Genomic DNA, 20,173 nt, shown 5'->3' on the forward strand with positions numbered 1-20,173 from the left:
GTGTGTGTCATGGCACTGATGTTAATCTATACAAGCTCTTCATTCTCTGATATTTTTGTGAGAATTTGTAAAAAATTACGAATCTGAAAACGTTTTGAAATTTTCATAAAAAGGGTGTCGGCGCTCTAACTTTCGAAAATTTTAAGATTTATTAGTCATTTTTTTTTATAAATAGACTATCATAATAGGAAGGTTGGTATTGAATTTGGGGAATATCGGTGGAGCGGTTTAAATTTTATGACATTTTGAATTTTACGAAAATTTGAGTTTTTCAAAAAATCGTTTAACCGCTTGAATTTTTGGAAATTTTGTAAGATATTGTGTATAAAAGTCTGTACTTCCTCTATACTTTCCAGCAAAGATGTCTCAATTATTTAATTTCAATGTAAATAGAAAAACGATGAAAATTTAAAGTTGCAAACTGTTTTTTCTGATGGCTCGTCATTTAGTTCTTTTTTATGAATTTAAACAAAGAGATAAATTAAAGTTCGTAAAAGAAGGTAAAGAAAATACATTATTTCCTTGTATAAAAAAAATGCTGCAAATTAAAATCTGCAAATTGCTTCCTCAAGATGGTCAAGATGCACGATGCTCGAAGCTTCCTCTAGGAGGAAGCCAAAATGAAAAATGTAGCACCTCATAGAATAAGCTTTGAGCATCGTGCATCTTGACCATCCTGAGGAAGCAATTTGCAAATTTTAATTTGCAGCATTTTTTCTCAAGTTTCCATACAATTGAAAATGCAGGATTGGCCCGTTTTTCATACGATAATCGACCCAATTTGGACAGCCATAAAATACGATCCTCCGGGCACGATCTACCTTAATTTTTTAAATTTAAGTGTATTTCTAGAGTAATAGAAAAATTGATGTTCATAATATCTCAGAGAGTAGAATTTCGACGTTGTCTAATCGTCAAACTTTGTAATTTTCATCGATAAAATGCACGCACGAAGGGGACAGCTGCAAAACCTCGAGAAACTAACCTCCGTTATGACTTCGTATTTGTATGAGCATGCACCCGAAATACACGAGAAGAAATGTGAATCCAGCACTGAGAAAATTCGCCATTGAGAGCATGTAAGTGCTCACGCAAATGACGAAGGTACTGATTGAGAATTGTATGAAAATGACCATGCTGAAGATGCCATTCGATCGCTCGACGAACCTGAGGAAACGTTTTTTCAGATCTTGACAAATTATTTTAAATATTTGTGTTGTATCTCCATTATTTACTTTTCTTGGAAGCTGAACCTCATTTCAGTTTTTTTATTCTCGAGTACCAGCTATGTTTCTGTGCAACCCTCAAAAGTATTTCTCTAAGCCACTCTCTTCTCAACGACCATCTCATTAGTACGAGGGCCCAGGGAAACTGGAAAAAGCCCGACCGATACGAGAATCTCATAAATTTATTGCACTTGAAATGTTTTTTACCACCAAAAGTTACGGACAACGTTCCATGACTGAAATGTTCCATGAAAGAAATTTCCTAATGAAGTTTCTTTGTTTGTTTCGAAATATACACGAAATTTGAGCTCGGTTTTCGAATTATTTGTTATCTTAATTTCAGTGAGAGATTACAGTGGGAACTTCAAACGTGAATCTGTAGTAGGTAAATTATGATTTTATTCTAACTTGGTATTTTCTGGTGTAGTTTTTCGAGAAGAAGGAAAAATATTGAGACTCGTCCATGCGAAGCTTGTGACACGAGAAGAAAGAAAAATTCGGAGAAGTCGAGACATTTTTATATCGTTTTTATTGACTACCATTAGTATTTATCGGTTCGTATACTCATTTTTTCTTTCATCGTCGTTTTCACTGATCCGGTGATTTTTGAAGTACGTTGTAAGTTGAATAGGATAGTTTCAGAAGCTGGACATTGAAGAAGATGCATATATAAATAGATATTTTCGTTAGTGACTTGTGAAGGATTTTGTCAATGAATTTTTCATTCAATTTTTCATTCGCTAAAAATTCATTAAAATCAAAAAATTCAATGGCAAACTTACACTGTTGAAGGATTCGAGATTCAGAGTAACGACGTGACCACTCGTGAATATTATTGGTCTCAGTGTACGAGCCATTATCGTAATTAACGTTCGTTTCGTTTTGACACTCAGAAATGGCCAATCTAATCCGAAAACTGCGTCACCAACTGCTAAACTCTGAAAGAATGGCGAGATTTTTCATTGAAAAATTCTTCCGAATCTAGACATTTTTTTGTTTCAAGCTAAACGTTATTCCTCCGCAATTTTGACGTTTTTTTATCTCAGAGAACCGGCTTTTACTGGACATTAATTGATTCACTTTAGGAAGGGAAACTCATGCTCGTCAACTTTAGTATATTACACACCTAGGGAGGGAAAATAGACTACTTCAAACCGCGGGCAGAATTGTCACCCGAGCCGAAGGCGAGGGTGATAAGCACGCGGTTTGAGGTGGTCTAATTTCACTCCCGTGGAGTGTATACGATTTTTCGTATACACCGCTGCGCGGGCCGAAGTTGCCGCATTCCGCCTGCGTCGGACAGAAAAATCGTATACACTCCACGGGAGTGAAATTAGACCATCTCAAACCGCGTGTTTATCACCCTCGCCTTCGGCTCGGGTGACAATTCTGCCCGCGGTTTGAAGTAGTCTATTTTCCCTCCCTAGGTGTGTAATATACTATTGTCACCTGATCATCGTACAAGCAATAAATAAATATCTGTAACAACATGCACGCGAGATACATCAGGACGCCTGCAGTTTCTGCACTCGTGGGCTGCAAGTTCTAACACACTGATGCACAGGCGATTGTACTCAAGCTGTTCTGAACGAATATCATCGATTTAAATATGTCGTTTAACGTTTTAGCCAGTCTGCAATAACAAATTCAACGATTTTTTATTAATTATCCGATTTTTAAATACTCACGATTGCGTTGCTTAATCATTTTTATCATTAATCCTGAACCACTGTAACGGGATCGATGGCAATCCAAATTGATTCGGCAAAAATCCTTTTGCTTTAATTTTTTCATTTTCTTTACATTCACACGCTTACGCAGAATTAAAAAGTAGAAATTGCCGGAATCGGGAAATGGACAGAAAAGCCCAAGTCATTTGTTACAAGTGTAATATGTAAGCCAACAGATTTTTTTTTCCTAATGCTACTGCGAGAAATCCACTGCACCGAGCATTTGAGGAAAAAAGAGTTCGTTATACAAGACGAACGGTGTGATGTCTATAAAGTTCTCTTCTCATATTTTCTGTATCACTCTTGCATCTCTTCCAACATCCACAAAAACCAATGAAAATATATACGAATTAAGCACATCAATTTATATAAAAATCATGCATGATAAAGATAAAAAAAAAATTTTAGTGCTCAAAAGAGCGTTTTTTTTACTTACTCAATATTTTCAAGGTGTATAAGCTAAAATAACTCTGCATTTAAATTCACCGCATTAAATTACATAAAAATCATGCATGATATAGGTCAAAAAAAAATTTTTAATCTCAAAAATGCTATTATTTTACAATTTTAGCAGTTTTTCGCAATTTACTCAAAATTGGTGGGTGTAGGTGCTGAACTGGCTCCGGATTCTGATTCAGCGAATCAAATAACATGAAAATCATGCATTATATACGTCAAGAAAGATGCTCGAATACCCAAAATGCGATTATTTGACATTTTTATCAGTTTTTTGCAATTTACTCAAAATTGGTGGGTGTAGGCGCTGAACTGGCCCCAAATTCTGATTCAGTGCGTCAAAATACATAGAATTACATGGCTCTAGTCAAAAGTTCTGACCACTTTTTTTTTTGTATGCCGGTGTTATTCAATCGATGATAAGCCAGTCTCACGACTCGAAGGGTAGTCTCACTGACCTCTGAAGCATTCCACAGTTTCAAAAAAGTGCCTGGGTGTAAGCAATGTTGCACATTACTGTTGTGTGAAAATCGTGTATAACGTTTTTTTTTTAATTTTTCAGGAATATGCCTTTCCTCTTTGTCTACTTCAGCGCTGCGATGCTAAAGATTATGAATGAAAAAAAAGACAAAAAATAAGCTGACGAAGAATGATGCATCGCAGGATTAGTTATGAAAATGAGGAAACAAATTTATCGTTTTTATTATCAGGGTTAATAGTACAGTTGATTAGTATGGGTGGTTCCGAGGAACGAAAAACTGAGGATGTGTATTTTGTGGGAAAAAGTGGGCTGGAGAGCTTCGAACTTGGAACGAGCAGAATTTTTTATTGTTACTTTCTAAATGGTGTTTGGTTCTCGGTTTTATTGCGTCATTCAGATGTTTTCAAAAAATTGTAGATCGAGTAGGAAAATTTGAGAAGCTGAAAGAAACGGGTTTTAGTTAGCACATTATTAATGAGTGGTTCGAAAGAAAAGTATTCACTTGACGATTCGTACTTACACTGGTGTAAGTTTGAAGTGAAAGTACGATAATGTCACCACATGTAAAAGATAGAGGCTTGGAGCTTCTCGACGTTATCATAATGAGTTTTTTCTGTGTTTCAAACGTCAGTGACGGCCAATCCATGGCGAAAACTGCATTACTGACGTCAACGCTCTGCTCGGAATCAACGTGTTATTAATTTCGTGTAAAACAATTTTTCTTCATACCTCGGTCGAAAGTACGCACTTTCGGCCCCGATCTCAGGGCCGAAAGTTCAACATTTCTGCATTGGTAAAAAAAAAACACGTTCGCTGTGACAGCAGGTGCAAAACTTTTTTCTACATTCCGAAATATTTGACGTAATTATTTTTTTTACTTTTGACGTTTGACGTTTGAACCGATATTGCTTACGTGTTTTTTGAAAGGTTGTGTCTAGTCATCCGCAAACCGTACGAATATATGTTATTCATTCGGAAATATGTTATGGAATGTTATTTCCAAGTACTATTATCAAAACAGTACAAATCCGAACGAATAACATACATTTGTCCTTCCAGATAAAATCAATGTGAAAGCCAAAAATAAAGTGACCAGGCTGATAAAATGAATATAGTCGTTCGGAATAATGATCTATTTTCAGGTTCATAGGAATGCAAATATTCATATTAATTATCTTTGCTAATATCTTGTTTTTTTGATGCCTGCCCCCCCTCCCCCCGACCAGCAGCACTCGCTTCGCTCGTGCAGCATATGTCGGGGCAGGCATCAAAACATCTTCTATCGATAGATGCGTATTTCGGAAGAAACGTACTTTCGACCGGCTATGAAGAAAAATAGTATACACCACACGGGCAGAAGTTTGATAGCCCTGAACTGCGCGTCAAACTTTCTACCCTTGTAGTGTAATATACTATTATTTTATTTGAGGAGCTGGCTTGAATCCGACAAAATCCGGTTTTCAGGTTTTCTTCAAGTGTGATCTTTGTAGAATTTATTTTCCGAACTGCCGCGGCAGAATAACAACCATCCTCCTTGCGCATCTACTCGAAAATAACTTTGCTCCTAAAACCTTTGCTCCGAAATTTATAAAAACTCTACGTCTACTCATGTACAGGGGGGACCGGAGCTGGTTGGCCAACTTCTCAAACTATTGCTCGTAAACAAGGAACCAAAGACGATTTGAAAAACCAAATGGTTGTTTGGAAACAACCTTCTTCTATCTCAGATGAAAATTTGAACTTTTAAATGTAAAACGAAATGAGTTATTGAATCGCTTTTTTGACGAACCGTTTTTGTGTCAACCGACCCCATGGTCGGACCACGTTGACACAAGCATTGGGGCAAATTGACTGTGGTGCTATTTTTACTTGATAATCCACTACGTATTAGTGAAATTGATAAAAATGGATAGTTATCAATATTATTTATTTGATGATTCGAACAATCAATAATACAAAATGTTGACATAAGTGAATGTAAAGATCATTTTTGTTCATAAGTGTGAGAAAAAGGAACATTTGATCCTCATCCTCGTCATCACAAACAGAATTACAGTTTCTACACACATATAATATTATGTTTTTACTGGCACACCTTGAGTGGGCCCATTTAGAGGACGCACGTCGATACATGTGTCGACCAACCCCATATCACTGTTGGCTTACTTACCCCACACTGTTTTTTTAGCAACAAAATGTTTAGTGATAATTGAAACAAAATACTGTGCACAATTATAGTTCAACACATGAACATTCATGCAGAGGATTATTGTAGTAATTGGAAAAAAAATTCAAGGCAGCAAGAAATCGATAAAATTGATGTAAAAATTTGGTTTTATACCTGAGGGGGGTTATTATTCTACCGAACTGCCCGGCCATTTGCAGTCACTATAAAGTTGCATTTTTGACAAAACTTCCGAAAAAAACGATGCAATTTTGGTTTTCTTTGTAAATATTGTGAAATCATTTGTACGAAAATTTACTTTCTATAAAATAATAACAATAATTTGCTCAGTAACATATAAAAAAATTACTCCCCAGAGTTCAGATTTCGGACTGAATCCGTTTGTTTGTTCGTGCAATTCGGTTACCAAAATCAGAAAACTCGGAAATTGTCAATTTGAGAAAACAAAGAGTGCGGCAGGGCTCCGGGCTGGTTTTATCCGGAATCGAACCACTGTCAACGTTCTTCATTTTCCCTTGAATGCCGGACCACTAATTTTTCGGATTTCCCGAGGAAACACCCTTCAACGAGAAATGTAATTCACCTGTAAAATCAATTCGTTCCCATGCCAGCAGTATAAAAATATCTGGACAAGCATGCAGTTCATGTATGCCATCAGAAATGTAAATTCGGGACTAAATACAGGCACTCTCGTTATCAAGTACGTACTGATGCAAAGGACGTACGTGCTCACAGCACATTGGATGAATATCACTGTCCCGAATGTTTCGTTCACTGATTTAGTGAATCTGTGTTGATAAAACAAAATTACTTTTTATCACTGCACATCGAAAGAAAGATCGAACCGGCGTGGGGCTGTAGCGCGGTCCGGAAGATAAGCAGCCTCTGCGAAGGCTGATACTTGGATGGGTGAACGTACAGCCGCACGCATCGGTTCGTTGTGTGAAAAGCGTTTGTTTTTTGAGTTTTTTTTTATTTTTATTTTGGAATCAACTTTAACACAATAAAACAATAAAGTCGCTGATGGCCGAGTTTTCCTAAGTTCCCTTTGGCCTCGTGCAAATGCATGAGGAAAGAGTGGCTAGGAGAAAAAAACGTTGGGGGTTTCTGGGGAACGGGTGGAAAGTGGTAAAATGAGGGAAAAGGGATTTAGAGTGATGAGGGGACTTGCGTGCAAAACTCGCCGGCATATACACAAAAACAGTGGCGAAAAAAGTAATAAAAATAAAAATGGGAAAAAGTGTGGAAAAAATTGAACGAAGAAACGTAAGTAACATAATATAATAACTTTATGACATAAAGGTGTTGGTAAACACATTTTCTGAGAATTCTTGCTTCTAGATTCCTCGTGGCCTCTCCAGAAAATAGCTCCCAGTTTCCCGAAGTTTCATCGATCGCTGAAGGTATCCATTGCAGTCTGGCTTTAAGAATTTCCAAGTGTGCATACGCGAGATTCAGTAGATTGCAGATAAACAGATCGAAAGAACTTCCAATCGCTGCACAAAAAACGCACGCCGATGTTTGGTGGGCGTAGGCGCACCAGAAACCGACGAACGTTTTGTGCTCGAATGGTATCCAGCCGTTAAATGGGAGACTTCGTGTCACGAAAGAACTTATCGTGATTGTCACAATCGTGAAGCCAACGAGTGATTGGTTGAAAATTATCCAAGTTCTGAAAATTTTTGGATTACAAGAAATTTTAATGGAAGAGATTTTAAGGTAGATCATGCTCGTATGATCGTCTTTAATGGGTGTCTAAATTGGGTCGATATTTACTTCCTAAAAAAAAGATACTATCACTCGAAATTAATGTCAGAGTTATTTATTCAAAATAGTGAATAAATTTTTTCAACTTTTATCTTTTGGTGAATGAAATTACAAGCCATTAATTAATCGGGGTTCCATCACTGACTGAACGAAAAATTTCATTCGTCCCTGGCGAAAATACTAGAGTATTTTTGTGTCAATAATCGCATTAGAGAACGCAAAGCGAAATGGATGAAGAAAAAAGTATTAATAAAAAAACAGAAGGCTATGACAGACATGGGCCAAGCCAAGAAGAAACAAAATGCCGAATTAAGCAAATATGAGATTACGAGTGCTCATTACCAATTTCGTTCAATCTTTAACGTAATATATCTTTATTACTAGTAAGACAATCGTCTCGAATTTTTTTCCCAAACGTTCGTTATATACTTCATTATTATTGTGTACATTTTTCATAAGCTTCGTAAAAAGCGTTTATTCGTTTTATAGAAAGATAAATAATTTTTACGCAAAGTCCCTGTAACCCTGTGTATTTTTCATCATATTCAAACACGTTTATCTAAATAACCAATAAGACGAACGCTTTAAAATTCGATATGAGTGTCAATCGACGACCCGTGTAAACTCTGTGTAAATTTCAAGTCTATCTTAAGAAAATCGTTTCGTGCATGAACTACCTTAACGGAATCAATGTACGTAAAATACTTTCATAGAAATAAGTACACGAATCGTGGTGTTGAAATCAGATGACAAAAACTATCGGAGGGATGGGACTAGCGTGAGGCAGAATCTTACCATGAAGATCCATACCTCATTTTTTTTTCAGACTCATTTTGGATTTCAATCTCATTGGAACTTTTAGCTGCACAAATATCGTTGTGAAAAATGTCGATGATGCTTTCGATAAGCTCTTGATGTTTTAACAAGTTTCCCATTTTGCATGTTACACAAATGGTCGTAATGAGCATAAAAGTGTTAGTGGCAAAATCTTCGATCGCTCCTTCAATCGTTTGTAGGAGATGAATCAACTGGGATATGAGAAACGTGCACACTGTAAGGACAACGAAAAGAGTGTAGATCGAGTAAAAATATCTTTTCAATCCGTTTCGACATTGTTCCGGTCGCCAAACACCGCAGCAGTTAAAAACGTTCAATACGGACACTGATATCGCCATCGCAGGATCGATTTCAACTTTACAATTTGGTGGATCAGTGCGGAATGGAAGGCAATTTTCTATTCTGCGCATTTCTTCCTCGAGAGTGGGAGAGATCCGGAGACATGCGCAGAGAAAATAACCGGAGATCATTTCTTATTGATGAGCAATTTTCTAGGTACCCAACGACTCACCTCTCATGCGAATATCGTCGCATCTTATTGACTCTCTTCCTTCACAGAAACTTCGCAACATTCGTGAATAAATAAATCGCCAATTACTTTCGCATGGGGGACAAGGAATCGCTCTCCAAATAGCCATCGGATCGAGAACTGACTGCGTGCAGTGCAGTTTAATTACAGAATCGGAAATGAGTTTGATTTGGGTCGATATTTCTATTCTCCTTCGTCGAATTCTTTTCACAACGTGACAATTTTTTCTACCATCTCCAACGATCAATTATTCAACGGATAATAGCCAGACAAGACTTTTTACCGTCCCTTGCAAACGGTTTTGCAGGCAATGGTGGTCACACGAGTCCAACCAATACTGCTCTGTTTCTCCGTCGTTTTTTTCGACAATGTAACTATTTTTCTCTCCTTCAATGTCATGTCTACCGTTCACCAACGATCAATTATTCAAGTGATAATAATACGCTGTCAGGACAGTTTTCTACCCCACCAAACGGTTGTGAAAGCTCTCGCATCAGTCGAGTGACCCATCACTGTTGCACAGTTCCTTCAACCACCTACGTCAACTGTCGTGGACCTCCGACGACGTTAAAGACTATGAGGAAGGGGACGGTCTGCCAGGAGCTCGGCAATCGATATTCGATCGTGTTACTGACCTACTGAGTTACTACACTGAGAAAAAAGTCATTGGAACAACGAAATGTGACATTGTGGGGTGCCGATGGAATATATCACAGGTTTAAGATCATCACAAGATCATCACAGGTGAAACATGATTAAACTAATAAAATAGTTTCAGAAGAAACTGCAGTTGTTCGAAAACATTGCAGTTAAATGGAAAAAAACTCTTCCAATAATATCAATTGTTATTGAATCTAAAATATTTTTTTCAGTGTAGTGGATTGAGTCGTCGATCGCCCCATCAATAGAAACCGGGGAAAACCTTAAATTTTTCAACATTTTCACAGTGAAAACAGCAAGTTTAATAAAAATAGTATCACAGAATAAATTCATCAGTGACGTAACTTTTCCTATCCCATGTGTGTCACTTAGAGTGGAACGAACTCGTTTGAGACTAGGATCGAAAAGGCATGTTTTTAACTACAGCAGCAAAACGTAGGTCCGACTCACCAGCAGGTATCGGGATTTAAAAATAAATACACATATTTGATTTAGCATTGTTGTGGGAAATTTATTTCTTGTGATTGTTCATTTTTCAGCGCTGAAGTTTTGAAAAGTATTTTATAAAAGTCCTTCCTCGCCACATCTTTGGGACAGTTTGATTTTTCAAGTTCCCAGAAACTCAACGTGGAACCTGATAAAATCTGAGTTTCGGCGCGGACACAGGAAATTGTTATCAAATTGCTGCTTGTCAAAAAAAAAAAAAAATACACACTTTGATTAATTTGTAAATTTTCACTTTTCATGGCCACAAATCACCGGAGTTTCTCCCTCGAATAATGAACGTTGAAAATATAATTTCAGAACTGGAAAATTCAAAGAGAAACAAAAATTAATCACTATCCAAAAAAAAATTCCTTTTGTGGTGCTCACACCACGATTCACTCTCGAAGAGTGACTTGAACGAAATTTTCAGCAACAAACCGTTAGAGTGATAGAAAGACTAATAAAAATTAAAAAACGGAGGAAATGACCGCTTCTCCAGCCCACCACTTTTGTACCCTAGAAAATCTATTTCTTCCAGTACAAATATTCGCTCCAAGTCGGAGAGGAAACCGGAGGAACTCTTCGCTCGGCTGATGGACTTCGACTGAGCTCTCAACTACTGAGCCGTAGTCCTCGAAGGGTCTGTTGAAAGAACGCGTATAAAGTATTATGTTTTCTTTACCTTGACATCAGAACCTATCATCAACGGTACGATAAAACAATCGATGACTTCCCCTCCGCAATTTTTTTTTTCCATAGGAAGAGTTTAATGGAATGTCATGCGATGTTTTCTCTGCTGTCGTATGGGAAGACCCATAATTTGCTGAGTCGAGTGACGGAAAAAATTGACGATACTTACTTACCTTACTTTATTCACTGCGAAATTGAGGGATACTACATTTTCATAGAGTCTAGAGCCACATTTATTATTTAAGGATTGATTGTATGAGAAAATTGCATTGCAATAGGTTCTACCTCGACTTGCCTTACTCGGTACAAAAAATTCTGTAATTATCCTTCGTTCGCCAACATTCACGTTTACGCAAGTTTGTATGATACAATAATATGAACCCCACTCCAAGTAAATCCCCTCTCTTACCATCCTTTATCGATTCATTGATTGACAGAGGAAGAGAACGAAAGAAAGTTTATTTTTAACCCTTTGTAAATCAATATTTTCCCAGCGGTCAAAGTTGATCGATTGTTATCTCAACAACGTTAATCTTTAAACCTGATGATTGGTCCATTTCAATTGAACAATAGCTACTTTATTGATCTACAATAGCACTTCATAAAGTACATGTTGATAATACGTAAAGTTTGGTCTTACGTCAATCGTTGTTGGAAATAACGTTGTAAACAGAGTATGATAATTTGATGAGCTGAAATAATAATTTTTTACATTTAAGCAAAAAATATCTACAAGATGATTGATGCATTAGTATATTACACACCTAGAAAGGGAAAGTAAACTACTTCAAACCGCGGGCAGAATTGAGTGACAAGCACACGGTTTGAGGTGATCTAATTTCATTCTGGTGGAGTGTATACTATTTTTCACCACACATGCACCGAAAATTCAACCTTCCGATTTCGGAAAGTTGAGCTTTCGGCACATGTGTGGTGAAAAAGAATGTACAGTGGCAATGATTATCGAATAGTACTCACGCTGGTAAATGCATCGAGTGACAATGATATGACATTATAGCATACAAAAGTAATCGGTCGTTGCGAATTTAGCATTATTACAATGAGACTTCTTTTCGTCCCGATATGTAACGACGTCCAGTCCATTCTATAAATAGCCTGACAAATATCCACACTCTGGACAAATCAATTTTCGTAAATTACCGTGCACTGACTCATTGTGCGTACGATAATGAATTCAAATTTTGTAAGTTTCTGAATTACAATAAAAAATTATTGTATCGATCATATTCACGAGTGAGGAAAGTGATGGAAATCATACCTGAAGTGATAATTCGTTTCCGTAGTAGCAGAAAATGTATATCTCCATGAGCATCGAAGCGAGATACATGACGGTAGAAACAAAATCTGGACTGAATAGTTCTTCTTTCGTAAGTTCGTAAACGCTGACGCAGAGTACGAGAGAGCTGATACTGAATTGTAGAAAGGCAACGAAACCGAAGATGCCGTTGAGCGTACTGGCTAATCTATAATTCAAGCGATCTTGGAATATTGATGTGGAAGAAGTTTGCAAAATTTTGAAATGCGCAGTTTTTTACTGAAATATTCGGACATGATGCCTGATGCAATCTGTCAACAGTTGAGCCTCCAGTTCTTGGTTTTCTTTCTCGTCGTCTTCGTCGCAATTGCTCTCCGATGACTTTTTTCGTTTGCCTATAATCTGCGGTAAAGCCTCGAAGCGATATTTGAGAATTTTTATTTGAGAGCAAGTGAGTATAATGAGACCAGGGAAAAATGTGTCGAAGGCACTGTTAATCAATGCACCCATAGCAACAGCTATGGTTTGATGGATGAATGTAGAAAGGTAAACGATTTGTGTTGCATCGTAGGCGTACGGAAACCAGCTTTTGTAAGTTAGTTTCCGGTTAGGCATATTCACAATCATTGACTTGATCGCTGTATAAATTGTCGATGACATTGTGAGGGCTGTATACCGGAAGAAAATCCATCTTGAAAACAAATTCAAAACTAACGTCAGACACATTTGTCAATGAAATTGTTTAATTATCTGGTTGATAGGAGTTTTAAAGTAACTTCACAAGCGAAAGTTCAGTAAAATTCTCGCGTGCAACTTTCCTCCATGATAATTATTTATAGCTTTTTTCGATTCGAATTCTAGTGGTATTCGTTTTATGCCGAAGAACCGCAGTTATTTTGAAGAAAACTTGCAAAACCTTCGAAAGTGTATCTTTCTCATGATGATGAAAATTTCGATCGGAAATGACACGACAAAAAGTAATTTTTTTTCTTTTTTTCATCATAAAGAAACATCAATAATTGCTTTGGGCTCCAAAGTAATTCCCGGAAAGTTTCGTGTTCAGCAGGGTCAAAAATTGATAAAAATGTGGTAATTAATTGCACGGGCTTACTCAGCATCGCGTTCGCTGCTTGCTATCATTTCGATTTCCATTCTATCGCGAGGTTGACAAACGTCGTTTCCCATAGCATCCGTGAGATTGATAATTTCTTGTTGTTTTTGAATCAAGAGGATCATTTTTGTGAACACTCCGACCATAGTTAAAAACAAAAAAGAACCAAGCGCGAACTCCTCAACACTGTCGAACGAGGCAAAGAGCTCGACGCAGGCAGATACTAGGAATGACGAAATGAGAAGGAACGAGAAGAATGAATAACAGCGGTAAAGTGCAACTTTCCAACCAGTGAACCACAGAAACGGTCGCCACAAACCGCAACATTTAAAAATTGCAAAATTCAACGATAATGTTTGCATATTTCTGTAGAAGTCGACGTCTGATGTCTCACAACTGAATCATTTCGATTTCAACAAAACATAATACAATTTCATGACGATATATGTCTTATCGAATCTATGTCTTTAAATAGACTTCTCCTTAAAAATTAAACAAAACTCTTAGTGAAACAACAGAATATGTCATGCCCTGTTGGATGGTTGCTGTTTGCTGCTGATTGCAGTTTAAAAATTCATTGACTGAAAACGGAGAACGAAAACAAAGTAAAGTTCGTTTTTCTATGGATAGACTTGAGGATGGATGGGGCTCTTCGATAATTTGTCATAGTGCAGTAGGAAGCTAACCGTACAGAAAGACATTGGTACACGTATAGCCACTATTGCATACTTCATGCATGGTGTAATTACTTTTAGTGAAATTACGGACGGTGCATGGGGACATTTGATTGCTCCGAAACAGTATCGTGTGTATCGATTCACATAATTGCACCATCAATCAACGTCCCTAGACCAGTCGAATAAAAATTGTTATCTTTGTTCGACTGGTCTAGGGACGTTAAAAAATACGTGCTTGCGATTCGTTGCAGTACCCGTTCGACCAGCAAACCGGTAAGAACAAAATAGTCTCTTTGTTGAAAGGAGTCCGACGTAAGTCGACGTAGATATATTTTTTTTTTTATCATCAACTGTATTTGATTGTATTTTCAACATTGGATAATCGTGAAGTGTAACAAATTTTTCAGGGGTGATCATTGTTTTATTAATCTACAGTGACACTTTGCGTCATACACGATTGGTCATGCGTTAATTGTTTTGGGAAAGAACATTGAAGACAGAGTATGACAGTTTGATGAGCTGAAATGATAATTTTTGAAATTTAGCAGAAATAATCTTCGAAATCATTGGTAAAAAAAGTTGATAAGCTTCTTATCATTGAACAGTTACTCCCTTTAGTAAATGCAATGAGCGACAATGACATGATACTGTAGCAAATAAAAGTTATTGGTCGTTGCGAACATAGCATTATTACTATCAGACTTTTGTTCATTCCAGGGTTGAGCGATGTCCAGTCCATGTTGTAAACAGCTTGGCAAATGTCCATACTCTAAACAAATAAATTTTCATAGAATACCATGCATTGAAACATGATGCGTATAAACCATTCCAGAAGTCAGGTCCCAGTATCGACCTCTGAGCAACCCCAGCGGTGACCTGTCTCGTTACCCTCCACAATTCGGACCAGGTACGATGGGGTCCCGAAGTTGCTTTTCAGCGCCTCCAAGATATCTACCCACCTGACCGAGTTGAAAGTATTCCTGATGTCGAGGGTCGCCAGCAACACGATAGGTCGTGCTGCGTGGCAGTGTCTGTTCAGTTCCAGGAAGGAGTCAAACACCTTTTGGATTGTTCCAGTCGTTGATCGACCCCTCCTGAAACCAAACTACAGGTCCGAGAGCCCCCTCCGGCCTGTATCGCGTCCATCAGTCTCGGTCTCAGTAATCGTTCAAAGAGTTTACCTGTCGTGTCAAGTAAACTTAACGGTCGATAGGCCGAGGGCGTGTCAGGGTCGCCTTTACCTTTTGGGATAAGGACGAGCCTTGCCTCTTTCCACCGATCGCTGAACGTTCCTGTTGTCAAGCACGTGATGTACAGGTCGAGAAGTATCTCCGGCCGTAGGCGAGCCACGAGCCAGAGGATCTCGCCGGTACTCCGTCTGGTCCCGGCGCCTTGCCAGTCTCCATCGCATTCGTTGCTCTGGTGAGCTCCTCAGCGGCGAAGACGGGGGCGCCGGCACGTTAGCGTCGTCCGTCACTTTCATCCGTATCGGATGCGTCGGAAACAGTCCGTCAGTCCTGCTGGTTTGGCGTCTTTGAGCTCCGGTGGAACTCAGGCCCCTAGTTTGCCGGTCACAATCTTGTAACCGGTTTCCCAGGGATCCTCTTTCACCTCCTCGCAGAGCTTCCTCCTGCATCGCGTCTTGCTGTCCCATATTGCTTTTGTCAGCGTCTTCCATGCTGTTTTGTAAATGGCCTGGAGGTTTTCCCTTTTGGGTCCGCTCCCAACCCTCGTCACTCGTCGCCGATTTGCCAGGCATATCCTGCGCAATTCGGCTATCACGTCCGTCCACCAGTATTGCGGTCATTGTTTTTGTATCTGTCATCGTTTCGGCATTGTGCTGTTGCACAAGCCGTCTATTAGTTTGGCCGTCTCGTCTGTCAGTTTTTCTGCCCTTCGCTGGTCAGTCACCTCGGGGGTAATTTTCGTCACGGGAGCTGGTGCTGCCATCAGCTCCTCAGAAAATTTTCGTCCGTCGAGTTTGTCAAGGTTCCACCGCGGGGGTCGGTGGGTTCTCGTTCGTCTCGTTTCTGTCCGTTCTGCCACTTCGAAGGCGACGTAATTTTCGGATCCACCGAAAATGTGGACCCGAAAGTCCGCGTCTCGTCCTCCGTCACGTCGTCCGGGGTCGCAACGCAATCCAGGTCCATGATCTCCAATTGAACCTTGGAGGTCATAGTCCTGACGCTGCCCGCTTTCCCGATTGCGTCTTGGATCTATTGTCCAAACACGTCGCGTCCGTCCGGCTTGTCTGCGTCTACTTGAAGTTTCAGCAAACACAAACCGTTTTTCGTCTTCCTCAGGGTCGTCACTTGCACGTGACTCTCCTTTGACCGCTTAGGTCAGCTCGGGCTTTTGCGTCCGTTTTCTTTTTTGTTTTGTACTTGTCTTTTTTTGTAACGGTCTGCGAGTATGTGAGCGGTCCCATCATGCCACTGGGATTACAACAATCTATCCTGCAAAAATCATTCTTACGCTCCCATATTCAAAAGACGTGGCTCTCGTCCCTGGGTAAAGGACGTGTTTTGACCCGAAAGAAGAGTCGTTCCCTTCTATTTAAAAAATATCCTACCGGGACCGAACACATTGACAAACGATTCATTTATTGTCAGAAAAAGAAAAGTTGAGCAAATCGATTCCCCCCAAATCTTTGTCAATCAATATTTCTTCCATCAGCGTTGAGTTGACATTTTTTCAACAACTTTAATCGTTAAGCGTCGAGATCGATCAAATTAAATTGCTTATTTATAACTTTATTTATCTACAATAACACTTTTTGACGTACACGATCAATATGATCTTAATCGCTGGTAGAAAGAACGTTGAAGACAGAATATGACAATTTGATGAGCTAAAATAATAATTTTTGACATTTAGGCAGAAAATATCTGCAGGATGGTTGATACAAAGAGTTAACAGTGTCAATAATCTTTGAATAGTACTCACGCTGGTAAATGCATTGAGGGATAATACTATCACATTATAGCATACGAAAGTAATCGGTCGTTGGGAACGTAGCATTATTACAATGAGACTACTTTTCGTCCCGATATGAAACGACGTCCAGTCCATCCTATAAACAGCTTGGCAAATGTCCACACTCTGGACAAATCAATTTTCGTAAAATAGCACGTGTTGACTCATTATACGTACCATGATGAATTCAAATTTTGTAAGTTTCCAAATTACAATCCAAATTGATTCTAACGTCGATCACATTTACGAATGACAAAAGTAATAAAATCATACCTGCACTGATAATTCATTTCCGTAGTAGCACAAAATGAATATCTGCGTTAGCATCGAAGCAAGATACATGACGATAGGGACGAATTCTAGACTGAAAACGTCCACTCTTGTAACCTCATACACACTAACGCAGAGAACGAGAGAGCTGATGCTGAATTGTAGAAAAATAACGAAGCCAAAGATGCCGTTGAGAGTACTGGCTAATCTATAATTCAAGTAATCTTGGAATACTGATGTGAAAGAACTTAGCAAAATTTTTTAATGCGCTGAGTCAGAGGATAGTTTTTTACTGAAATATTCGGACGTGATGCCTGATGCAATCTGTCAACAATTGAGCCTCGAGTTCTCGGTTTTTTTTCTCCTCGTCTTCGTCACCATTATTCTCCGATGATTTTTTTCGTGAGCTTATAATTTGCGGTATAGCTTCGAAGCGGTATTTGAGAATTTTCATTTGAGAGCAAGTGAGTATAATGAGACCAGGAAATAATGTGTCAAAGGCACTGTTTACGGTAGCTCCTGTATTTGTTGCTATAACTTGATGAAAGAATGTAAAAAGGAAAACGGTTTGTGTCGAATTGTAGGCATAAGGGAACCACCCTTTGACGATCAGTTTACGTTCGGGTATATCCGCAATTATTGATGTCAATACCATTAAAAATGCCGTCGATACGAACAGTACCAAACACCAAGACGCAATCCATCTTCAAATTGAAAAAACTCCACGTAAAATCGGTTTTCAAACCGTTCACTTTCACGCTGATCATATTAGATAAAACTATTCGTAAAAATTGTCTTTTCCTTTTTCAAATTATTCACTTGATGACAAATAACACGTTATCGGACGATTTTTTTTCTCTGCACTACTTCCATAATTTTGTGTTCTAACGTTGAAAACCCAGTGTGAACGATTGACAGTTCCTTATTTAACTTTTAAGGAAATACCGAAGCGTATGCGCGACACAACATCGAGTAAAGAATTACCGCTTACAAAACCTCCCAATTACGAATATTTGTTTTCAATTTAATTTTTTTCTCATCTTTTCTCGCTACATGTCAAAAAATCGAACTAAAGAAATTCTTGTAGAACAAATGCCGAAAAATTTTTTGAATTGGATGAACGTTTCTGGAGGTATTTTAGAAAATGTAATTTTCAGCACCATGCAGGTGTGCTGAATATTGGTAATTTATTTTTTCCAGGCCAAAAAGTAGAGATTTTGAGTCACTTCTTACTGCATTTTTCAAAGGCCTTCTATCAGATTTACTGCCTGGACTGGAAGATCACACAGAATAAGGTCTGTCTAAGAAACAAAATGCTTTTGGTTCGAATCAATTGTTAGAGAAAAAAAGCATGAATCATAAGAGTAGATACACTCGATCGAGATTTTCTGTTAGTAATTCCTTTTAACGAGCAATCTAACAAACTTTTAATTGGAAGAGTATTTGAATAATGGTACGTTTTTCAATAATTTGCACTAATCCTATATTTTTTTCCATTAGACGTATGTTGTCAAAATTGATACTAATGTTTTGATGAACTGATGTTTTATTTTATAGCAAAATTGTAAATTTATTTGTGGACAACAGTTTATAAATAGTGTAAAAAAACTGATACCACCTCATACATTTTTTTCACTAATTGGGAAATGTATTATGCTGGGAATTACGCAAAAAGAATAATTTCATGAATTTATGTTATAGAAAAAAATGTATTTTGTGTTTTTATTTTTTGTGGGTGCGATCATATGTTTCGTATTTTCCAATGTTTCTTCGTTGGTGATCCAATGTTCTTGGCGACTATTGCATTGAATTGACAACGTTTTCTTTCTTTTCATATCGAGTTGTTCATTTGTGGGGATTTTTAAGGGGAAGGATCACACTACTCCTTATTCATCATTGCGACTTTTGGCACGATCTGGTTTTTCCGATGGTGTTTGGGTTTGTTAAGAAATTTTTACAGCAATGTTTTATTACAAGGTTTGGTTTTCCTTTGTAATGATAACATGAATAGTTTTTCTGACAGGATTCGTTACGGAAATTCATTATCGCGGGGTTGTGTAAAATATTTCAGTGATTTAGCAATTTAATGTTTTAAGTCACCTGGCATCACGTTTGCTACGTGCCTGAATTTGAATCTCTGCCGCATCTCGTGGTTCGCAGACATCGTTTATCAAGTCATTCGTTAATTCGATTATTTCTCGTCGTTTTGTTAATAAAACTACCATTTTCCCGAACAACGCTATCACTGTTAGTAAGATAAACGAACCCTGAGCGAAGTCTTCAACACTGTTAAATGAACTGAAGAAGTCGATAAACAGAGATACGAGAAATGTGAAAACGAGGACGATGATTATAACTGTATAGCAGTTATAAAGCACAAATTTCCAACCGGTAAGCCATGGTAACGGTCGCCATAGGCCAAAAAACTTTAAAATCGTAAAGTTCAATGACAGTGTATGCATTTTTGGTATAACTGAGCTTTGCATGCCTTAAACGCACTAACAGTTCTGTCTTGTCACTGGCTAACTTTGATCCCGAGGAAACGAAGAATTTGCAAATGAAGAGGGTCATCAAAGCAATTTTCTAAAACGACGAAGGACAACTGCATGTCACAGAAGAAAAACAGTCAGCCTCAACCCTTTACGACTTGAAGATTCATGAGTTAGTGATGCAAAAAAATTGTGAACGTTCTGTCGTGATCGATCGACGCTAGATAGGGAACTTGGCTCTCCACTTTTCCGCGTTCAACCACAAAAAAGGCAGCAATTTGTTTCAACCATTCGTAACTTAAGTATTCATCAGGTAATTATACAAAA

The 20,173-nt window shown here is 38.2% G+C and overlaps 2 protein-coding genes and 1 long non-coding RNA gene across 3 annotated transcripts; 1 reads left to right on the forward strand and 2 right to left on the reverse strand.

The window, feature by feature from the left end:
* Positions 1-1,750: 1,750 nt before the first annotated feature.
* LOC122416610 (uncharacterized) lies at positions 1,751-13,796 on the reverse strand. Its single transcript, XM_043429679.1, has 11 exons — positions 13,435-13,796; positions 12,604-13,014; positions 12,327-12,531; positions 12,026-12,181; positions 11,710-11,739; positions 9,194-9,335; positions 8,656-8,896; positions 7,367-7,750; positions 6,662-6,866; positions 2,009-2,164; positions 1,751-1,871 (listed from the first exon to the last, which is right to left on the reverse strand). The coding sequence occupies exons 1-11, from the start codon at positions 13,794-13,796 to the stop codon at positions 1,815-1,817; spliced, it is 2,349 nt and encodes a 782-aa protein (XP_043285614.1). The 3' UTR covers positions 1,751-1,814.
* On the forward strand, positions 9,213-10,581 carry LOC122416475 (uncharacterized). Its single transcript, XR_006262116.1, has 3 exons — positions 9,213-9,581; positions 9,663-9,955; positions 10,084-10,581. It is a non-coding gene; the product is annotated as an uncharacterized lncRNA (long non-coding RNA).
* A 783-nt stretch (positions 13,797-14,579) lies between the features above and the next one.
* Positions 14,580-19,819, reverse strand: LOC122416611 (odorant receptor Or1-like). The gene is made up of 5 exons (XM_043429680.1): positions 19,458-19,819; positions 17,651-18,061; positions 17,361-17,565; positions 17,058-17,213; positions 14,580-14,630 (listed from the first exon to the last, which is right to left on the reverse strand). Exons 1-5 carry the CDS (start codon positions 19,817-19,819, stop codon positions 14,580-14,582), a joined length of 1,185 nt encoding a protein of 394 aa, XP_043285615.1.
* Between the last annotated feature and the right edge of the window lie 354 nt (positions 19,820-20,173).

The sequence above is a fragment of the Venturia canescens genome, chromosome 9 (assembly GCF_019457755.1).
Source record: "Venturia canescens isolate UGA chromosome 9, ASM1945775v1, whole genome shotgun sequence".
Taxonomy (NCBI): Eukaryota; Metazoa; Arthropoda; class Insecta; order Hymenoptera; family Ichneumonidae; genus Venturia; species Venturia canescens.

Coding starts and splice junctions, on each gene's coding strand:
- LOC122416610 (XM_043429679.1), bottom strand. CDS start 13,796: ATGCAAACATTATCGTTGAATTTTGCAATTTTTAAATGTTGCGGTTTG. Junction 12,182..12,326: donor GAAACGAATTATCACTTCAG/GTATGATTTCCA, acceptor TGATTTGTCCAG/AGTGTGGATATTTGTCAGGC. Junction 7,751..8,655: donor GAGTCTGAAAAAAAAATGAG/GTATGGATCTTC, acceptor AAAAATTTTCAG/AACTTGGATAATTTTCAACC.
- LOC122416611 (XM_043429680.1), bottom strand. CDS start 19,819: ATGCATACACTGTCATTGAACTTTACGATTTTAAAGTTTTTTGGCCTA. Junction 18,062..19,457: donor CGTAGCAAACGTGATGCCAG/GTGACTTAAAAC, acceptor TTCAATTTGAAG/ATGGATTGCGTCTTGGTGTT. Junction 14,631..17,057: donor CCCTCAATGCATTTACCAGC/GTGAGTACTATT, acceptor TTATCATTTCAG/CTCATCAAACTGTCATACTC.